This window comes from Nanorana parkeri, unplaced genomic scaffold (genome assembly GCF_000935625.1).
Source record: "Nanorana parkeri isolate BGI_ZX_2015 unplaced genomic scaffold, ASM93562v1 scaffold962, whole genome shotgun sequence".
In the NCBI taxonomy this organism is placed as follows: domain Eukaryota; kingdom Metazoa; phylum Chordata; class Amphibia; order Anura; family Dicroglossidae; genus Nanorana; species Nanorana parkeri.
In genome coordinates, this window is record NW_017307230.1 from 474845 (window position 1) to 494203 (window position 19359).

Here is a 19359-nt window from a genome sequence, read left to right on the forward strand (position 1 = left end):
GTCCTTGTCTTGAATGCTGACAACAGTCAGGGGGCAGGAGGGGAGCCACTCACTTCAAAACTGCAAGCGGGCCTACCTTCTGCATGTGCTGGTCTGTCTTTGCCATCTCTGCAAAGTAATCGTCCGGGCGCTTTGTGAACACTTTCAGCTGATGAAAACGTGGCAGAGCAAAGAGCACGGCCGCCTGTGCTTGCCGGTAACTGGAAAAGAACGAGGGAATCAATATTAAAAAGGAGCGCCGAACTCTGGAATTCATGACCCGCTTCAACACTAAACTTCCAAAACATAGATGAGTAAAATGACAATTACTGTTGTGGAGGACAAACAAACATTTTCAACCTCCGGACAAACAGACAAAGCAAACAAACAAATACAAGTGGCACCGCTTCAACTGGCCGGCCGCAGGTGCTCGTCTTCCTGGGATTTGCCTTTTCCCCAAAGCTCATGCCACACACTGCTGCCCCACGCCCCCCCAAACTGTGATGAACTTTGACACCAGACAAGCAAGCAAAAGAGCAGGAACGGTCAGTCAGTTATATCCAGCACCCGTCCAAAGTGGTGCCATCACCAACACGTTTCACCCACAAAAGGTTTAGTCATAGTGGTACCCTAGAATATCAAAGTCTGATCGCTGCTTTCGGCACTGTATGGTAACAATGCTGCGCAGGGAATAGTGCAATTCATGTGCGCCACATTTGCACGGGAGTTCCACAAGACACATTTTAGGTTTTACAAGTTCAGTAGCAAATCACTCACAAGCACATTTCCCTCTGGAAATCATCCTCGGCATTGAGATCAGAACCCTGAGCTGCCTCCACCCCGTTCTGTGCCGTCTGTACGGTCTTGTCTGGTTCGGGCGCCGTTGTTACGTCCAGACGCTCCAACCACTCCAGATCTTTCTTCAGATCCTGAAAGCTTTGTCTTAGTCCATTCTGAAGAGGAACACAGATGTCATGTTAGACGTTATGAAAGGAAGAGAGTTTGATTGGCTCCCTTTCTTGTACTTTACGTAAGCTACCATTGTTGACATCTTGAAAATGCCAGCTGCTTGGCTGCCAATGGCCTCAATACTTTCTGAGCCACTGACCTGGAGAAGCACTAGACACAGAGATGGAGACAAATCTTAATCTCTGATCTCGATACTTGTCCCAGGTCAGTGACTAAGCATTGAGACCCTGATTAGACCGTACAGATTGAATGTAATAGTAACTAGTGTCAGTGGAAAAAATGCTGCCAGCACACCTAGGAGTTTGTTGCAAAGCCCACAATTTTACTGCAAGCTCACCCAAGAATGCAACATTTGGAGACCAGCAGGAGCCTATCACATGGCTGATTAAGGGATTATTATGATACAGGATTTATATAGCGCCAACAGTTTGCGCAGCGCTTTACAATATAAGGAAGACATTACAATACAATTCAAGACAAGACAAGATGGTAAGGAGGGCCCTGCCCCGGAGGGCTTACAAGCTAAAGGATTCTGCACGGCATTGAAATGCTGCATTCTAAGTTGATCCTGCAATAAAGGTTTGGGCTTTGCAGCATTCTCCTGGGTTTGCCGGTGACATATTTTATCCATGTTCCTGGGAAGGGGCACAAGAAGAAGAGGAACAAGAAGCGCCGTGTCCTCACCACGTCATTAGCAGCTTTGGGTTTTCCTTCCAGCACCACGTTTAATCCAGGCTTCAGCTTTCCCTGAGCAAAGGCTTCTTGTAACTGTAATGGAAAGAATTAGAAGTACAAACTTGGATTATAAATGCGATGCACACCCAACGCTTCCTGCTGCAGGTCAGCAAGTTAGGAGAATGCTAACCAGATTTTATCATTTGAAAGCAAACTTCCAGACTGCACCCAGACTAACACGGCACACAATGTTACCAGGAGAGACAACTTGCTGATAGCACCCAGGAGGGACAGACTGGCACGGCACACAATGTTACCAGGAGAGTTCTGCTACAAGATAAAGGTTCTGGTATTCTTCTGGTGTATCCATACGGACGATTAGGGTCTCTGCTGGCATTTGGCAGAGAAACTTGGGGCCCCTGGCGCATGTCGTGTGCATACAGCTGTGGACAGATTTAGCATGCTGTACGTATTAATGGCCGCTGCTCCTGTTTGTATGTGACCACGCATAAGAGCGGTTACATGCAACTAGGGCCTCTGACCGGCACAGAAACCAGACCATTTGCATCTAGGGCCAGCGTTCTCTGCCCACATACAAACTAGACACAGCTCTCTGCCCAGTATGTATGCGGCCATAGCTTTGAGTGCTGCTGCGTCCCGATGAGGCATGTAGGCGTACCTGAATGTAGGCGTACCTGAATGCAGCAACGTTTTTGCTCCTGTGAGTGAACCCTAAAAATTGAGAAATGATAATGAAACACTCGAGAACTTTGTCTTCCTGAGAAAATAGCAATCCCATGAAGGCTCCCGATCATGTGACTCTCTGCTGCTGCGGAGTTGGCAAAATGAACATCAGGACTCTGATCGGCACTGGCCAGCTCTGCCTGAATGCCGGTCTCCAAGGATCCTCTGGCTGAGACCATGTGACCAATGTCTCAGCAATGATCACATGACCCGCTGCCAGATCCAATTCCGTTTTTATCACAAATGGCACATTTTCAGCCTCATCACTGACATTTCTCTAAATCAGAAACTCTCAATCCTAAAACTGTGCCCATAACGTTAAACCCAGAAGCAACAATGAAACATAATGCAGCGTAGATGTGATGACTTCTTTTTTTTCCCCCTTGGTGATCCTGCCAGTAACACACTTCCTGTCCTATGAAGACAAAGTTCACTCACTGGATTGTGTAAATGGAGCAGCAATGCTGTCACCACGGGCCAAGACTACAAAACACATCCCCCTCTCCATAACAAAGTGGGATGTGTTCTGTATGCTACACAGAGTGCTGGGAACAGTGTAACCTATAACGGTGCATCCCAGGCAGAGAGCAAAGGATGGTACCGGCTCACACGATGTGGGGTGTGGGGAAAATCACCTCTTTATCGGTCAGTTCAGAAGGATCGATGTCAGAATCGGAGTCAGACGCGCTCTCCTCGTCGTGATCCAACATGGTGTCCTCTAATTCTATAAAGAGAAATAAGAACAGACTATATAAGAATACTTCACAGAACGCAGGATTCTCCTCTGCTGATAAGGTGAAATGATAAACTACAGGCTGGTGAAATATAAGCCCAGGAGGCCCCATGAAGTGTGCACATTTCCCTGTGTGCTATCCCTTTAGGTGTGCTGCACAGGGGGGTGCAGAGGACAGGGGGAAGCTGGGAAGAAGTGTTATATGCCCAGTGTGTAAGAAGTGTCAGCTCACATTCCTCCTCCTCTCCAACTCTGATAAGACAACTACCCCCATCTAGCACACACAGTCCCCCCCAGCACCCCCTTCTCCTTCCACACACAGCGCCCCCTTCTCCTTCCACACACAGCGCCCCAGCACCTCCTTCTGCTTCCACACACAGTCTCCCCCGGCACCCCCTTTTCCTTCCACACACAGTCCCCCCCTTCTCCTTGCACAGTCCCTCCATCTACAGTACACACATGGATAGCTCACCGTACACACTCCTCTCCTCACGTGTAACCCAGCGGAAGCACCTCAAACCTCACTTCCGTCTACGTCATCGCAGGGAATCACGTGGCAGCCCGGAGCGACCTCCCTCCCTACCAGAGCGAGTACCCTTCCCGACATCCTCCGCGGCCTCAGCGTCCCGTCTCCATGGTGACAGGAGAACACATCAGTGAGAAGCGCACCGAGTCCGTGTGAGTGTGTTTAACCTCTAACTACCTGTATATAAACCCTTCCCTGCTGTATATACCACCTACCTATATATACTACCTACCTGTATATAACATATTCTACCTCTGTATATATCCTCCACCTACCTGTATACACCACCTACCTATATATACTACCTACCTACCTGTGTATAACATAATCTACCTCTGTATATACTACCTACCTACCTGTATATAACATCTACCTGTATATAACATAATCTACTTCTGTATATACTACCAACCTGTATATATCCTCCACCTTCCCGTATATAACACCTACCTGTATATAACATCATCTACCTTCTGTATATACTACCTACCTACCTGTATATAACATAATCTACCTACTGTATATACTACCTACCTGTATATAACATCATCTACCTACTGTATATACTACCTACCTACCTGTATATAACACCTACCACTACATATACTACCTACCTACCTGTATATACTACCTACCTGTATATCACATCTACCTGTATATACCATCATCTACCTACTGCATATACTACCTACGTGTATATACTACCTACCTGTATATAACACCTACCTCTCTGAATATACTACATACCTACCTGTATACAACACCTGTCACCTCTATATAACCTCCCCCGACCTCTCTGTCACCCCTCTCTGTCTGTGTATATCAGTCATATCATTTATATATCTTCTGTACTGTAATCTGATATTTATAAATCCCCCTTTTTTTCCACCATTGATGGGGGTTGGGACGGGTTAGGAGCTCTGTTGTGTTTTTTATTTCTGGCTGTGTCCCCATGGTGGAGATTTCCCCTCACTTCCTGTTCTCTCTGATACTGGTTACCTGGACAGGAAGTGAAGGGAAATCTCTGTCTGCGTCCTTTCTGTACATTCTTGATGAGAGAAGTCTCCTGTAGATGATTTCTGATCTCATCGTCGCTCTCTTATTCGCAGATCGTGTCTCTGGACAGTCGGCACGCCATGTCGGCCATCGTGGCTCAGTCGCATCATATTTTCGGCCTGCGCTCTCAGGTGATCAATAACATCTGTTACTTCGATGAGCAGACCGTCATCTTCCCGTCCGGCAACAACTGTGTCAAGTACAATGTGGATCAGAAATGGCAGAAGTTCATTCCGGGTAAGATCCTGTAGAGGCCGCCTCCATCCGCCCGTCAGCCAATAGGAGACGGCGAGGAGTCTGCCGCCATTATTCATATCTGGGAGGATGAATGCGCTGAGGGATCCATTCAGATATGAATTTTTATTTGTTGTAATAAAAGAGTTTATCAAGCCTCATTTCCTGGCTGTAGGACAACCAGAATCATCTAGCACTTTCCTCCCCGGCCTGACTGTGTCTGGCCACGCCCCTTTCATTCATTGGATTTCAGTTCTGTCAATCATGGAGGCTCAGCATCACATGTGGACCTTACCTAGGGCGGTCTGTATGCAAGTGCAGCCTGCTTATGAACGCCCACTCCTCCAGACTGGCACCCAGGGGGCGTATCTGCCGCGAGGCAAACAAGGCGTTTGCCTGGAGCGGCAGATTCGCAGAGAGCGGCTCCCCGAGTGATACTCACGTGGATGGGATGACGCGGACGTCGGCATAGTTAAAAACACCGCTGCTGACACCCGTCCATCAAGGCATTTTGATATTTGCATAACTCCTCCCAAGAGCCAGCCCACTGCTAGCATCGAGGCTGAGGACTCTTGAAAACAGTACTGAGGCCAGGTGCTGTGATGTTTTCAGGAAGCTATGTACAGCACCCTGCCGGCTCCTCCCACCAGCCATGATCGTCCTGCATTGCTGTAATCTAGCTGTGCTCCCTCACAGCCCCCAAACTCTTGCTGAGATGAGTAAGGAGCAGGGGCATCAACAGGGACACCATGCCCCCCCCCCAAAAAAAAAAGTTTTCCACTTCAATAGGAATTAAATTGGATGGAAGATGAGGATCACCCTCTGATCCAGCTCTGATTTTGCAGGATTATATTTATTATCTCCTGACTTTCCTTTCTACCCGCAGGCTCAGAGAAGGGTCAGGGCATGCAGGCGCTGGCCATCAGCCCCAACCACCGCTACTTGGCCATGTCGGAGAAGAGCTCAGACAAGGCCACCATCACCATCTATGACCTGGCCTCCGTGCCGTTCAAGAAGAGAAAAGTGCTAAGCGCCCCGGACTTCCTCTCCCAGGCGTTCGTCAGTCTTTCCTTCTCCCCGGACTCCAAGTACCTGGTGGCTCAGTCAGGGGCTCCCGAATGGCAGATCATCTTCTGGATGTGGGAGAAGCAGAAAGTGATGGCTACCGTGAAGGCGGACAGCCAGAATAACCCCATTTACCAGGTAACAGCGGCGCTGTACAGGCGAGGACGCATTGAGGTCAGCCAATAGCGGGGGAGGGGTCCGGCAGGCTGGGACTTTACAACTCCTTTAAAAAAATAAGTGACAAAGGGCGTATTCTTTTTTGCTTTGCACTATCCCGCCGTCACCCTCCACAGATCTGCAGTTACCGAGATCCGAGGGCTGCTGGGTTATTTATTCACACCCGCTCCTGGCCATGTTCCTCACTCTTCTGGGAGACGGCCTTGTAGAAGTCTATGGGGGTGTAATGTGCAAGGGCGGCCAGCAGAGGGAGCACTGCATGTAAACAATAGCAGGACCAAGCCCGTCGGATCTCGATAAGTACGGATCTGTGAAGGAGGAAGGTGAGATCGTTTAGGTCAGGGTTGGGGTCAAAAGGATAAATGCATTGGGGGGGAATTAATAAAAGCTGGAGCAGACAAATCAGGAGCAGTTGCCTATGGCAACCAATCAGCATCTCTCTTTCATTTTCAAATCATAACTAAGTAAACTGTAGACAGAAGCTGATTGGTTGCTGTGCACAGCTGCTCCAGTTTTTGTCTGCTCCAGTTTTGATGAATTTGATGAAGTAGATGGTGACCCTGGGTGATGCCAGAACAATGATGGCACCGTCCTTCTGGAGAGAAAAGCAGATGAAGGCATGGGGGGGGGTACTGTGATCTCTGTGGGAGGTAATAAACCTGTATGCGTGGATGTACGCATTACTTAGCAGCGGAAGAAACTGACACTACTTCCTTCTGTCTGCCTGCTGCAGGTCAGCTTCAATCCGAATGACAACACACAGATCTGCGTCACGGGTCACGGCGTCTTCAAACTATTCCGCTATGTGGAAGGAAACCTGAGGCAGACGAACTTCCAGAAAGTAGAACCTCAGAACTTCCTGTGTCATGCGTGGCTGTCCGAGGATCGTGTCATCTGCGGCACAGACACGGGAAGGCTCTGCCTCTGGGAATCCGGGGATCTGCGCTGGGAGCAGAACATCGCAGGAAGAGGCGTTCCACAACCACAATCCGACAAACGGGGCGAGTCATCCGAGGATGGACGGTAAATGAAAGAAGCTTAAGGGTGCCCACACACCTTGCGATAATCGTGGGAAATCCCGCCATCGTACGATTATCGTAAGGTGTGCGGAAGCCGTGCGACCTCTACTACTGTAAGGTCGCACGACTTTTATCTTAGGAACATGTGCGAAAACCCGCCGAGCATCGTACCATGTTCGGCGGGCGTGTAGCACGTTTGTGAGATAAAAGCCGGACGGGCCGGTGTGCGCAAGCGCACACTGCCCGCTCGGCATTGCGGTCATCGGAAGCCCGCCCCTCAGGGGGCGTGGCTTGCGATCATCGCAAGTACGATCTGCCTGTCCAAGATAGTCAGATCGTACGTTTTTTTAACTACCATACAACCATCGCAAGACAAAAGTCTTGCGATGGTTGTAAGGTGTGTGCCAGGCATAACACAAGTATATTTCCGAAGACCTCAAACTTTTCGGGTGACTCACAAACAATTTATTCATTACATGAAAAATTCATTGTCCGGATATCATTTTTTAATTGTTATTTTTTTCAGTACAATTTTTTATTACTGTAATTGTGTCCGACAATTACAGTACTAAACTGAGATCTTATTTATGAATGGAGCTTCCCGCCTTCATGTGATTATGATGTCATTGCAAACAGAGTGCTCACATGTTTGGGAACTGTCCTAATTAGTTTGTGGGGACCCGAGCTGTCAGTGACAGCCTGTTTGACCGCTAGCAGCGGCGCATAGTGTCAGCTGCTAGCTGTGAAAGGAGGGACGCGGATTATGGGGCATTGTGCGAGGGAACTTTAGTCTGCAGTCTGGAATCAGATAAAGAGATTTTCAAGTTTTAGAAACTAATAATACATCTTAAACCAAAATATTTTTTTAAGCTTTGTATAGAGTAGGGAAAGGGTTAGAAAAGTTTTTTTTTTTTGCCACCTGTGTCCCTTTTAGTAGATTTCCCTTCACTTCCTGACTGTAGACACAACAGGAAGTGAGAGGAAATCTCTCCAAAGTGGAGGAAATCCAACCCCCTCCCTATGGGGAACACTTGTTTCAGCGACAACTGTATGAGAGGGCATTTCCCTCACATTGGAAAAATAACTTCTCACTTCCCTTTGAGTCTACAGGACAGGAAATGAAGGGAAATCTCTCCAACGAGACACTGATGGAAAGAAGAAACTAGCAGCCTTAGACTTCCTCTATTATAAATGATATATATACTGTATACCAGGGCTCAAAATTTCAAGTCCTGAGCTACTAGCCAGGCCTTAAAAGTTACTCGCTACCAGTTGCGCCAGCTACCCCCTACCCTGCCCCGGCCTTAACTCCGCCAGGTCAGCGGTATGACGCACAGTACAGAGGATCAGAGTGACGCACAGCGCAGAGGTCAGAGTGACGCACAGCGCAGAGGTCAGAGTGACGCACAGCGCAGAGGTCGGTGTGACGCAGAGGTCAGAGTGACGCACAGCGCAGAGGTCAGAGTGACGCACAGCGCAGAGGTCAGTGTGACGCACAGCGCAGAGGTCAGTGTGACGCAGAGGTCAGTGTGACGCACAGCGCAGAGGTCAGTGTGACGCACAGCGCAGAGGTCAGTGTGACGCACAGCATAGAGGTCAGAGACGCACATCGCAGAGGTCAGAGTGACGCACAGTGCAGGGTCAGTGTGACGCACAGCGCAGAGGTCAGTGTGACGCACAGTGCAGAGGTCAGAGAGACGCACAGCGCAGAGGTCAGAGAGACGCACAGCGCAGAGGTCAGAAAACCTCGCTTGTCTGTGGGGGGGTGGGGGTGGGGGGGGGGGGGGGGGGTGCAGAGATCCTCCATGTATCCTCTTTTCCCCCTGCTACATAACTTTCTGGATGGCAGTCTTGCTCCCAGCCTGGCAGCTGAGGTGGGCGGAGGAAGCTGCAGAAGACAGCGGAACTGAATGTCATCGAGGTGCGCCGCCGGCGGGACCAGGGACGGGACACTACCGCTGCGGCGATCGTTCTCTCTTCTCCTTCTCTGGCACTCTGTAGCTGCAGCGGCCTATGAGAAGAGAGAACAGAAGCGAGCAATCGCCGCGGGGGTAGTGTCACATCCCTGGTCCTGCCGACGGCGCACCTCGATGAGATTCCACTCGCCCCCACGCAATTTTCACAATTGCGAGGGGGCGAGTGGAAATTTTGAGGCCTGCTGTATACTATTACACTTTAAGGGCTCATCCCCACCCATTGTGTTGAGGCTTCTTTCCAGCGCAGCTGCAGCACCAGACAAGGTAATTTGCCTGGTTCCAGGTGGGCTCGGTCCACATCACTGTGTTGGGGTGGTGTGTGCTGAAAAATAGTGCGGCATGCAGTACTTTTCTCAGTGCAACGCAGTACAACAGTGCCTATAGAACGTTATAAAATGTCATTGTGACATTTCAATGAAGTTCTAAAAAAAAGGAAATAGTGGAATGCATCATGAATATTTAGAATCTTAGAATATTTTATTTTCAGGTTGAATGTAATACGTTACATTCGACCTGAAAAGAAAATATGCGTTACCGCATTATGGCCACTAGATGGAGCGGAGGAGCATAGGAATAAATGCTTATTTTCTGTGCTCCTCACCTCCATCTAGTGGCCATAATGGGGTGTTACATTAAATGCAAGGTAAAGGAAAATGTACTTGTGGCTGTATTTGCACAGAACGAACGCTCATAGAGTCTTGCAGGGCGAATGCTTGTGCAAATTGTTTGAAAATAGACACCTAAGTGTCTGGGCAATGCCAGGAGCTGGGTAATCTTCATGCTGTGCGTAGACATACATGCTCCCTAGATGCTGAAAATGACCGCAGTTTCCTTGATTGGACGAAGCGGCTCCTGAATTCTACATGAACTGTCTCTCTCTGCTGTAATAATTGAACATATTTTATCTGTAAACGTTTAGAAGTTGCCTCTGTCTTCCCACAGCACATTCTCAGCCATTGACAGCGCCAGCTCGTCTCCAGTGCGTGTAAATGCAATTTTGGCTTACTCCAAAGGTTTCCTGTGTTCCGGGGGCCCCGGCAAAGTCTGCATGTATGATAAAGTAGAAGACCGAGAACTCTACAAAAGAGTCCGCAACATCAAAGTAAGCCGCAATGTATGAAAGACGAGGAGGCCATGTCATTCTTTTTGACCCCAAAGCCGGCAAAGTCCAAACAAGCACATATATCATTCTTCTTCTATTATTATATGTCACCGCCTATGGAGGGCGCACATTTATTACACACTGCTTATTCTTACATCACATGCTAGCCTTGTATTATTCAAGCATTAAATGACCCCAGGGCCATCTCCAGCCCAAAGTGTGGAAAAGGGTAGATCTCTTGACTGGTTTTCGTTTGTGTCCCCATTGGGGAGATTTACCTTCACTTGCTGTCAGAACAGTGGGGGGCACATTGTTGTTTTTTTTTTCCAGTGACAAGAACATAGCAAGAATACAACCCTGTTCAGGTTCCCAACGCATAAAGGCTGTGACACACTGCACGCGAAGCAGTGCGGAGCGGTGGCGCGCTGCCTTCCCGAGCAGTGTGTCATGTAATTTTCTCCTCGGCACGTCAGCTTGCGAGAGCTCGCGTAGCTGAGCGTGCCGAGATGGAAAATGTCATCTTCAGCCAATCGGCTCGCGTGTATAAACCCGCGCGTCAGCATGCAAAGTCCGGCTGGTTGTTACGCACGAGCCGATTGGCTGAAGGTGCAGTCAATCATCGGCCTGCACACTGCGCGCACACTGCATGCAAAGCTCCGTGCCGGAACAGCTTTGCTTCACTCTGCACGGCTTTGCGTGCAGTGTGTCACGGGCTGAATCCTTTGGGTTCCACACAATGACTGACTGTCATTGTGGTGTCACCCCCCCGGAAAAATCAGCTGCATATGAGAAGATGGGACCCAGCGGCATACCTTATCCTGCCAGATGAACATCCCCTCCCCAAGATGGCCGTCGGGAGTGAATTGCATGTGAATTGCATGTGACATCATTACACGCATGTGTAATGATGTTACATGTAATGTAATGACATGCGCACCGGATAACACCCAGTAGTCGCACCAGATTACACCTGGCCTGGTGACACCGCTGTCTATACCCTGTACTGTACGGCAGTACATACCTGATTCGCACATAGATCCCTGACCTGTTGGTAACGGTGTTCCTATTAATATGGCCATTGTATTTCCTTCATATATGTGCAGTACTCCAGGATGAAAGAACTCCTCCATGTTGCCTCTGTGCAGGAGCTTCCTGTTATACAGACCAGTCATGGTTGCTCTCTCTCTATGTGCAGGGTGATTGGTCTTGTATCCGTCCCCCTCCTGTAATTGAAGAACACTTTTCTGAGTAAAATGTGGAAGGGTCACACTCTCGGTCAGGTTATTATGGTCTGTGTCATTCTCTCCTGACAATTGCTCCACTTATTTCTAGCTTGCTGTCACAGAGACAGGAAGTGAGTTGTGGATGGACTGGAGAGGATTTAGAATCCCTCTCTGGTTTTTATTGCTGTCTGTGTCCTCTGCTGGGGAGATTCACCCTCTCTATTTGTCCTCGTGATCACTATCATCAGGACAGAACGTTATAGTAAGTCCAAATATGTTACAGTTGTCATTAGGGATGTCCCAATACCACTTTTTCAGGACCAAGTACAAGTACTTCCCCTCATGCCGATACCAATTACCGATACTTTTTTTTTTTTCCTTTTTTTTTTTAAGGGACCGGTGACTTTAAATGATCCATAGTACAACTACAAGCTATGTACTATGGATCATGATTTAACCCATTCAGATTAGCAGTGCAGAATTGTAAATCTATTGCTGCAGTGTATTCTATATCTAATGTATATGTACAGTAGATATAGAATGCACTGCAGCAGTAGATCACACAGAAAACAAAGCCCAGGCCACGCCTTACTCACTGTTGCCTCGATCGCGGTGCCTCACGATTTTCCACACACGTGAGGACGTCGTCGGCGCTGAGCTGGAGAGGAGCATCGCGCCACTGTGGGTGGCACTCCAGGTGGGGTCCTAATTTAGGTGGCCGGCGACTGCCTGGAGCGCCGCCCACCGGAGCAGCAGTAACAATTGGCGCGACGCGGCAAGTGGAAAAAAAAAACAACATAGCGCAAGCTTCGGCGCTTTGTATCGGGGTATTTGTACAAGTACTTGTCAAAATGTCCTGTACCGGTCCCGATACCGATGCTTGTATCGGTATCGGGACATCCCTAGTTGTCACCATAACAGGAATAGTGGGAAAATCTTCCAATGGGGACTTATCGTTCGGTCACAAATGTCTAAAAGGGAATTTCCACTTACTTCCCGTCTCAGGGATAACAATGAGTAGAAATCATCTCAAAGGGACAAAGGAAAGATGAAGAAACTACTGATGGTTACTGGATGACTGCTGACTACCAGATGATGAAAACAATATGGAAGATGCTGTAACACATTTAGATGCATGTGTCTTTTTTTGGCAGATCCCACCAGATGAACGCAGTAATGACCCCGGCCTATCCGATCAGCAGGAAGTGTTGTGTATGTGCCTGAGCCCCTCGGAAGAGACGGTACTTGTCAGTACCAATAAGAGCCAGCTATACAGCATCGCCCTGTCTTCTGCTGAGATCAGTAAGGTGAGAACTGACAAGTATACATGCGCAGCAGGGGTAGACAAACTTCATCCATCCAGCTGTTGTGGAACTACTAGTCCCATGAAGCATTGCAAGACTGACAGCCACAGACATGACTCCCAGAGGCAAATGAAGGCTGGAATTTGTAGTTTCACTACAGCTAGAGGGGCAGGGTTCGGCTACCCGTGATGTACACTATTAAAAACAAAAGAAAGGACAGCAGTCCCTTGTCCTTGGAAAATAAAGAGTAGTTTTTTTAATAATAAAAATACCATTCAAAACATGCGGACGCAAGGAATATATCGTCTATTAGATAAAATAAAAACAAGCATGGATATGCCGGAGTCATGGGATACTCCCGAGTGTCTGAACACTGACTGCAGCCAGTAATATATGGTAAGACTAAATGTGTTTTCAGAGTCATCAGAGCCAATGTGCATGGAGCCATTCCCCCATGTCAACATCCTCCTATTGGGAGCCTGCGTCGCTGGTCACCAGAGGAACACCCTACGTCAGCATATTTAGAGCTCAACCTTGGGATAAGTCAATATTGTCCTCATACAAGAGTCATGTGTATTCTTTTTGAATCTTGGTGAGCTTTGTGAATCTCTTCCAGATCTGTGTAGTAATCCCGTGTTAGACTTGGAACTTCCTGTAGTAAAGACCGGTCACTGCTCCTCTCTCCTTGTGAAGGGTGACTGGTCTTGTCTCCGCCCCCTCCTGTAATAGAGACCGGTCAGTGCTGATCTCCTTGTGCAGGGTGACTGGTCTTGTCTCCGCCCCCTCCTGTAATAAAGACCGGTCACTGCTGCTCTTTTTCTTGCGCAGGGTGACTGGTCTTGTCTCCACCCCCCCCGTAATAAAGACCGGTCACTGCTGCTCTCTCTCCTTGTGCAGGGTGACTGGTCTTGTGTCCGCCCCCTCCTGTAATAAAGACCGCTCACTGCTGCTCTCTGTACTTGTGCAGGGTGACTGGTCTTGTGTCCGCCCCCCCCTGTAATAAAGACCAGTCACTGCTGCCCTCTCTCCTTGTGCAGGGTGACTGGTCTTGTGTCCGCCCCTCCTGTAATAAAGACTGGTCACTGCTGCCCTCTCTCCTTGTGCAGGGTGACTGGTCTGGTCTCTGCCCCCTCCTGTAATAAAGACCAGTCACTGCTGCTCTCTGTCCTTGCGCAGGGTGACTGGTCTGGTCTCTGCAGCCTCCTGTAATAAAGACCAGTCACTGCTGCTCTCTGTCCTTGCGCAGGGTGACTGGTCTTGTCTTTACCCCCTCCTGTAATAAAAAACGGTCACTGCTGCCCTCTCTCCTTGTGCAGGGTGACTGGTCTTGTCTCCTTCCCCTCCCTTTAGTTTTTTCCAGGTACCCTGTAGTGGGCGGAGTCTGATTATATTACAGTAGTAGCAATGGATACATTCCCTCCAGTGTTTTATAATTGTTGGTCAATTGTTTGCACATTCTAGAATTGTTACATTATATCTCTTGTTACTAAAATGTATTGATTTCCTTTGATCCTCAGCTCCCTCTAGTGGCCATAATGAGGTATTTTCCCCATTCACTCTACATTTTTTTTATCAATGAACCTATTTTTACTACTGCCCATAACATTTGAAGAACATTCAACCAGAAGAGAAAATGTAGTAAATACCATTTGATTTTCCCCCATTCTCATAACAGCTGGTTCATTTGCACAGAGGGAATGTACATGCAGACAAATAGCTATGCAAATTGTTTTGATAAATAATGTCTGCCCTTTTGGGATATACTTTTATCCTTTCCCACGGTACAGTGGGGACATTAAAGATTTTCTGGTGTGATATTAATACATTATTTTATACAAGAGCTGTGGTCAGAGCACACTCATCTCTACTTACGGTTGCACAGGCTGGAAATATGACTGTGGGGCCAAAGTTTCACCCATTTTAATCATAGAATGATAGGGGGCCTTGGAAACATGGCAAGCCTACTGTTATTTGTAGCACCGCCTGGAGCTAGATTGCACTTCTTCCTGCTTGTTGTAACATTGATAAGTCATTTGTCTTACAGGGAGATGATGCTGTCTTTGAGTTCTTGACTGAGTCTTGGCATTCATCTTCCATTACTGGTCTGAGCATCTGTATCCGCAAGCCTCTCATCGCTACCTGCTCCCTGGACCGCTCTGTGCGCATCTGGAGCTACGAGAACAAGTAAGATGCCTTTTGTAATTCTAGTCCTGCATTGGGCGACTAGCAGAGCATGTGTTGTAGAAGATCTGCAAGTCTTAAGCTGGCCATACACCTTACAACCATCGCACGACTTTCATCGTGCGATGGTGGTAAGGTAATTAAATGCTCGTACGATATGCCCATCTTGGACAGGCAGATCGTATTTGCGATCATCGCAAAGCCCGCCCCGCTGAGTGGAGGGCTTCCGATGACTGCAATGATGAACGGGCAGTGTGCGCTTGCGCCCACCGGCCCGTTCGCCATTTGTCTTCCGAGCATGCCACTAACCCGCCGAAAATCTTACGATTCTCACCGCGTTTTCAAGCGTGCTCGGAAGACAAAAGACGTGCGACCGTACAGTAGAAACGGTCGCACGCCTTCCATACACCTGCCGATTATCGTACGATCGCGGGATCACCTGCGATTATTGTACGATAATCGGCAGGTGTATGGGCACCTTAACTTTACCCTCCCAACTGCTGAATGGCAAGGCATGCTGCGACTTGAGATTGCCCAGCTGTGCCGCAATCTAATAGGACAGTGTTGCATTGAATTAGTGTAAACAGTTTTCCTCTTAGATGTTCTTTTAATACCGATAACTATATTGTTTTCACTGGCAGCACTCTTGAGCTTTACAAGGACTATCAGGAAGAAGCCTTCAGCGTCTCTCTTCACCCATCCGGACTGCACGTCCTTGTGGGCTTCTCAGACAAGTTGCGTCTCATGAACTTACTTATTGATGACATCCGTCCATTCAAAGATTTCACAGTCCGTGGCTGCCGAGAGGTAAAGTCCAACCAGTAGGGGTTTTATCTGTGTAAATTGTTCAATTTGTATTTTTTAAGTGTGTTCACTTTAATCTACCAAAACAACTTCACCTGCCACTCATGGTTCATACACTGTATGTCCAAAAGTATATGTACCCCTCCACAATGAGTTCAGATGTTTCCAATGAAGGGTTCTGTTAATTCTACAGTACACAAAAACATTTTAGACAATTGTACTCTGTCAGTCTTGTGGTAACAGTTTGGTGAAGGTTATTTTCTGTTCCAACATGACTGTACCCTGTGTACAAAGCCAGCTCCATATAGACATGGTGTGACCAGTCTGGTGTGGAGGAGATTGAGTAGTCTGCACAGAGCCCTGACCTCAACCCTACTGAACACCTTTGGGATAAATTGTAACGTTGTTTCTTAACCAGGTCTTCTTATCCAACATCAGCATCCGACCTTACAAATGGGCACAAATTCCCAAAGACATCATCCAAAATCTTGTGAAAAGCCTTCCCAGAAGAGCGGAGGATGTTAAAGCCACATGGTGGCAGGCAACATCATATGAATGTCCATGGTTTTGGAATGGCATGTTGAGCAAGCTCATATAGGTGTGATGGTCAAAACACTGTCCATATAGGATGGGCAGCCCCAATGACCAATAGAAAAGTGTAAAGGAAAACTTGCCAGGTTTTATGGCTCCTGGGGCTCTTTTAAAGGGAATCTGAAAATATGTGCCTTTTATTAGGTTTAAAGGGAACCTGATCTGATCTTAAACATAACAACAGTGGTGACATGCAGGTACCCATAGTACTCTTCAAATAAATCCCTATGGTGTCTATTAGATCTTAGGTTTATACTGTATATGGGACTTTGACCTCTGCACAAGTCAAAATTAACCCCATGAAGCTCAACCTTGCCCCCTGTTATTTAACTGTGAAAAGTACAAACAGAAGCTGGCCGTACACGTGCTTCTGCTGGAGTAGTTTTTGGAAGTTTGTACCACATCACTGGTGTCTCACCCAAGTCTCACCCCGTCTCTGGCTCATTTCACCCAATCACAGGCTTAGTCGTAGAGTCTATGAGCCCCACCCTTGCAGTTGTGGGTCCCCTTGTAATGCAAGGGTTAAATGTTCCTTTTATGTCTTGGATACCATTCAAAAGCAGTGTTATTTTTCTCATCCCTCACTCCCCCAGCAGCCAGCGCTCTCCTCTTCCCTCCGATGTTCTGGCCAAGCCCTCAGTGTCCTTACTTACAATGCAGGACTGCTGGTCCTTCATTGTACGTAATGATGTCAGAGTGCGACTGATGGAGTGCCAAGAGGTTTCAGGGGCCTAACTGCACGGGGAGGAGGAAGCCTGCCGAAGCGAGGGATAAGGAAAGTAAAGCTGCATTTCTGGGTACTCTAGACAAAAATGAACCTTTAACCCTGGCAGGGCAGGGAGAGCCCCACCTCAAGGGCAGTTTTTTTAATTTTTCAAAAGTTCAAATTTAAATTAATGTAATGAATGTAGCCACGCATCTCTGCTGTATACAAGGTACCACATAAGTCTTTGGCTGCGTTGTATTGTTATAAGTTCTCACATTCGTCTCTCAATTCTCCTTTGTTTGCAGTGCGCCTTCAGTCATGGTGGGCATCTTTTTGCAGCTGTTAATGGAAACGTCATCCATATTTACTCCACAACAACCTTTGAAAATACCGCTAACCTGAAAGGGCACAATGGAAAGGTAAATGCATTTTTGATATGATAGTTCCGTAAGTAGGAAAACTATCAGTAAAATGTGCTCAGTGCCCTCTCGCTGCCATTTTACAGCGTCCCCTTTAGAGAATAATTAAATCAAAGGACAAAAATGTCACATAGTTCACCTTACCAGTCCTTAGATTGGGTGTCTGTATTAGTTTTCTTGCTACATTTTCTGCAAATACCTTTTGTGCCAGCTGGAAATCCAGCTTTCCCAGCTATCTTTTGTAAACTACGAGCCCCCCACTCACTTAAAAGGCTGCAGAGGGCCATGCACTGTCAAGAAAAGGCATATTTCTGCGCCTGGGGCCATAAGTGTTTGCATACACCTGAGGCCAGCAGCCTGTATATATTAATGACAGCCTGAAAGATGTCACGCTAGTCTGAGCAGTTGCATGCGTACAGGGACAGAGTAAACTGTTTGCATCCAAGGCCACCCATTCGTCCCTGGATGCATGTAACTGCACAGACTTGCACACAGCCGTTGCCTCTGTCCATCTAGGCTATTGGCTGCGGCTATACACAAATACCTGTGACTACCAAGCACAGAAATACACCCCTTGTTGATGGTGTACGGCCCTTTGCAGCCACATGAATGAGCCCTAGACTGTCTACAGCTAAAACATTTTATTTAAATGATTTTGTTATACAAATTCAAAGGCTTACTCAGTAAAACATTTTAAAGTGCTGCAACCGTTACCAACCAATCTGAATTCGGGGTTCTGTATTGAGAGCAGTTAAAGCGACCAATGTATTATGTTGTGTTGTGGTGTGAGCTGCAGTCAAAGCATTGCCTGCTATGCCACAGGAAGAGACATGCACCCACAAGTAGGATGCACAAGCACAAAAACGCTACGCTCACGCGCCCTGCACATCCGTGCGGGTTGCGGGTGTCCGTACTCAAACGCTGACAGGATGGATCCTGTCTGCGTCTGAGCAGGGACACCCGTACGGACCTGTACTTGGTGAGCGTAGGGCGGTGTACAGCCGCGTATTCCCATGGAGAAGGACAGTGGCTGCGTAGTAATCACACTGCTTCCACATAGCGAGCAAGGGTCCTTCTCTGCAGCATTCTCCCAAAATGGGATGCAAAATACAGGTAATGGTATTGAGTCATGATGGGGGAATATAAAAAAGTAGATATTGATATATTGATATCTGCTCTCTCTTAATTGAACTCATGGTGAAAATGGAGTTTTGCTTTTATAACAATGAATGGTGAAGTCCAGTCCTCTATATGACAGGTGCGCTCTGTGGCCTGGAGTGCAGATGACAGTAAACTGGTGTCTTGCGGCCTGGACGGCGCTGTGTACGAATGGAATACACTCACCGGTAAGAGGGAATCTGAATGTGTCCTGAAATCCTGCAGCTACAGCTGCATCACCCTGCTGGCCGACTCCAAAACCATTTTCGCAGTCGGATCCGACCAGACGCTGAAGGAAATTAGTGACTCCCAGGTAAGTTATCAAGACTATATATTCTGTTTCCGTCATAATGAGCCCCTCACCAGGACTGCTAGATGTCTTCCTGGATTAGATGATTGGAATGCACCATAATGTGAATCCAGTGGTTGATTCTGGTAATCAGGAGGAGATTTAGACATTTTAGGCCCCTTTTTTATGGTTTCCAGTGTCTCCTTTTCTCCTGCTGGAAAAACCCCATTCACAGAGTGCAATAGATCAAGTCGAAATTTACACCCGCAATAGAATAGTCAGAGCAGCGACTTCCCTTATCTCAAAGAGGTTTTAGTCTTAAAGGGGAAGTACTCCTTATCTGAAAGTGTTATCTTTTGGCTTTATGCAAAAAAGGTCCTGTGGATGGCCAGGCATCCCTAAAGTTAGCTTCCTATTTTTTACTACAGC

At 47.6% G+C, this 19359-nt stretch overlaps 2 protein-coding genes across 3 annotated transcripts in view; one reads left to right on the forward strand and one right to left on the reverse strand.

Moving 5' to 3' along the window:
• EBNA1BP2 (EBNA1 binding protein 2) overlaps positions 1 to 3599 on the reverse strand; it is an 8590-nt gene extending 4991 nt beyond the window's left edge. Inside the window, exons 1-5 of the mRNA XM_018566605.1 lie at positions 3573 to 3599; positions 3003 to 3091; positions 1633 to 1716; positions 757 to 932; positions 77 to 200 (exon numbers count right to left, since the gene is read on the reverse strand). Coding sequence (XP_018422107.1) covers positions 77 to 200; positions 757 to 932; positions 1633 to 1716; positions 3003 to 3077 — 459 coding nt within the window. The 5' untranslated portion in view covers positions 3078 to 3091; positions 3573 to 3599. The remainder of the gene's footprint in view (positions 1 to 76; positions 201 to 756; positions 933 to 1632; positions 1717 to 3002; positions 3092 to 3572) is intronic.
• A 72-nt stretch (positions 3600 to 3671) lies between these two features.
• Positions 3672 to 19359, forward strand: part of CFAP57 (cilia and flagella associated protein 57) — a 31669-nt gene continuing 15981 nt past the window's right edge. For both annotated transcript variants that reach the window (XM_018566613.1, XM_018566612.1), the window contains exons 1-10: positions 3672 to 3778; positions 4736 to 4919; positions 5803 to 6119; positions 6892 to 7181; positions 10096 to 10255; positions 12633 to 12785; positions 14827 to 14966; positions 15605 to 15770; positions 17370 to 17483; positions 18742 to 18954. In XM_018566613.1, the coding sequence (XP_018422115.1) occupies positions 4763 to 4919; positions 5803 to 6119; positions 6892 to 7181; positions 10096 to 10255; positions 12633 to 12785; positions 14827 to 14966; positions 15605 to 15770; positions 17370 to 17483; positions 18742 to 18954 (1710 nt within the window). In that variant the 5' untranslated portion in view covers positions 3672 to 3778; positions 4736 to 4762. The remainder of the gene's footprint in view (positions 3779 to 4735; positions 4920 to 5802; positions 6120 to 6891; positions 7182 to 10095; positions 10256 to 12632; positions 12786 to 14826; positions 14967 to 15604; positions 15771 to 17369; positions 17484 to 18741; positions 18955 to 19359) is intronic.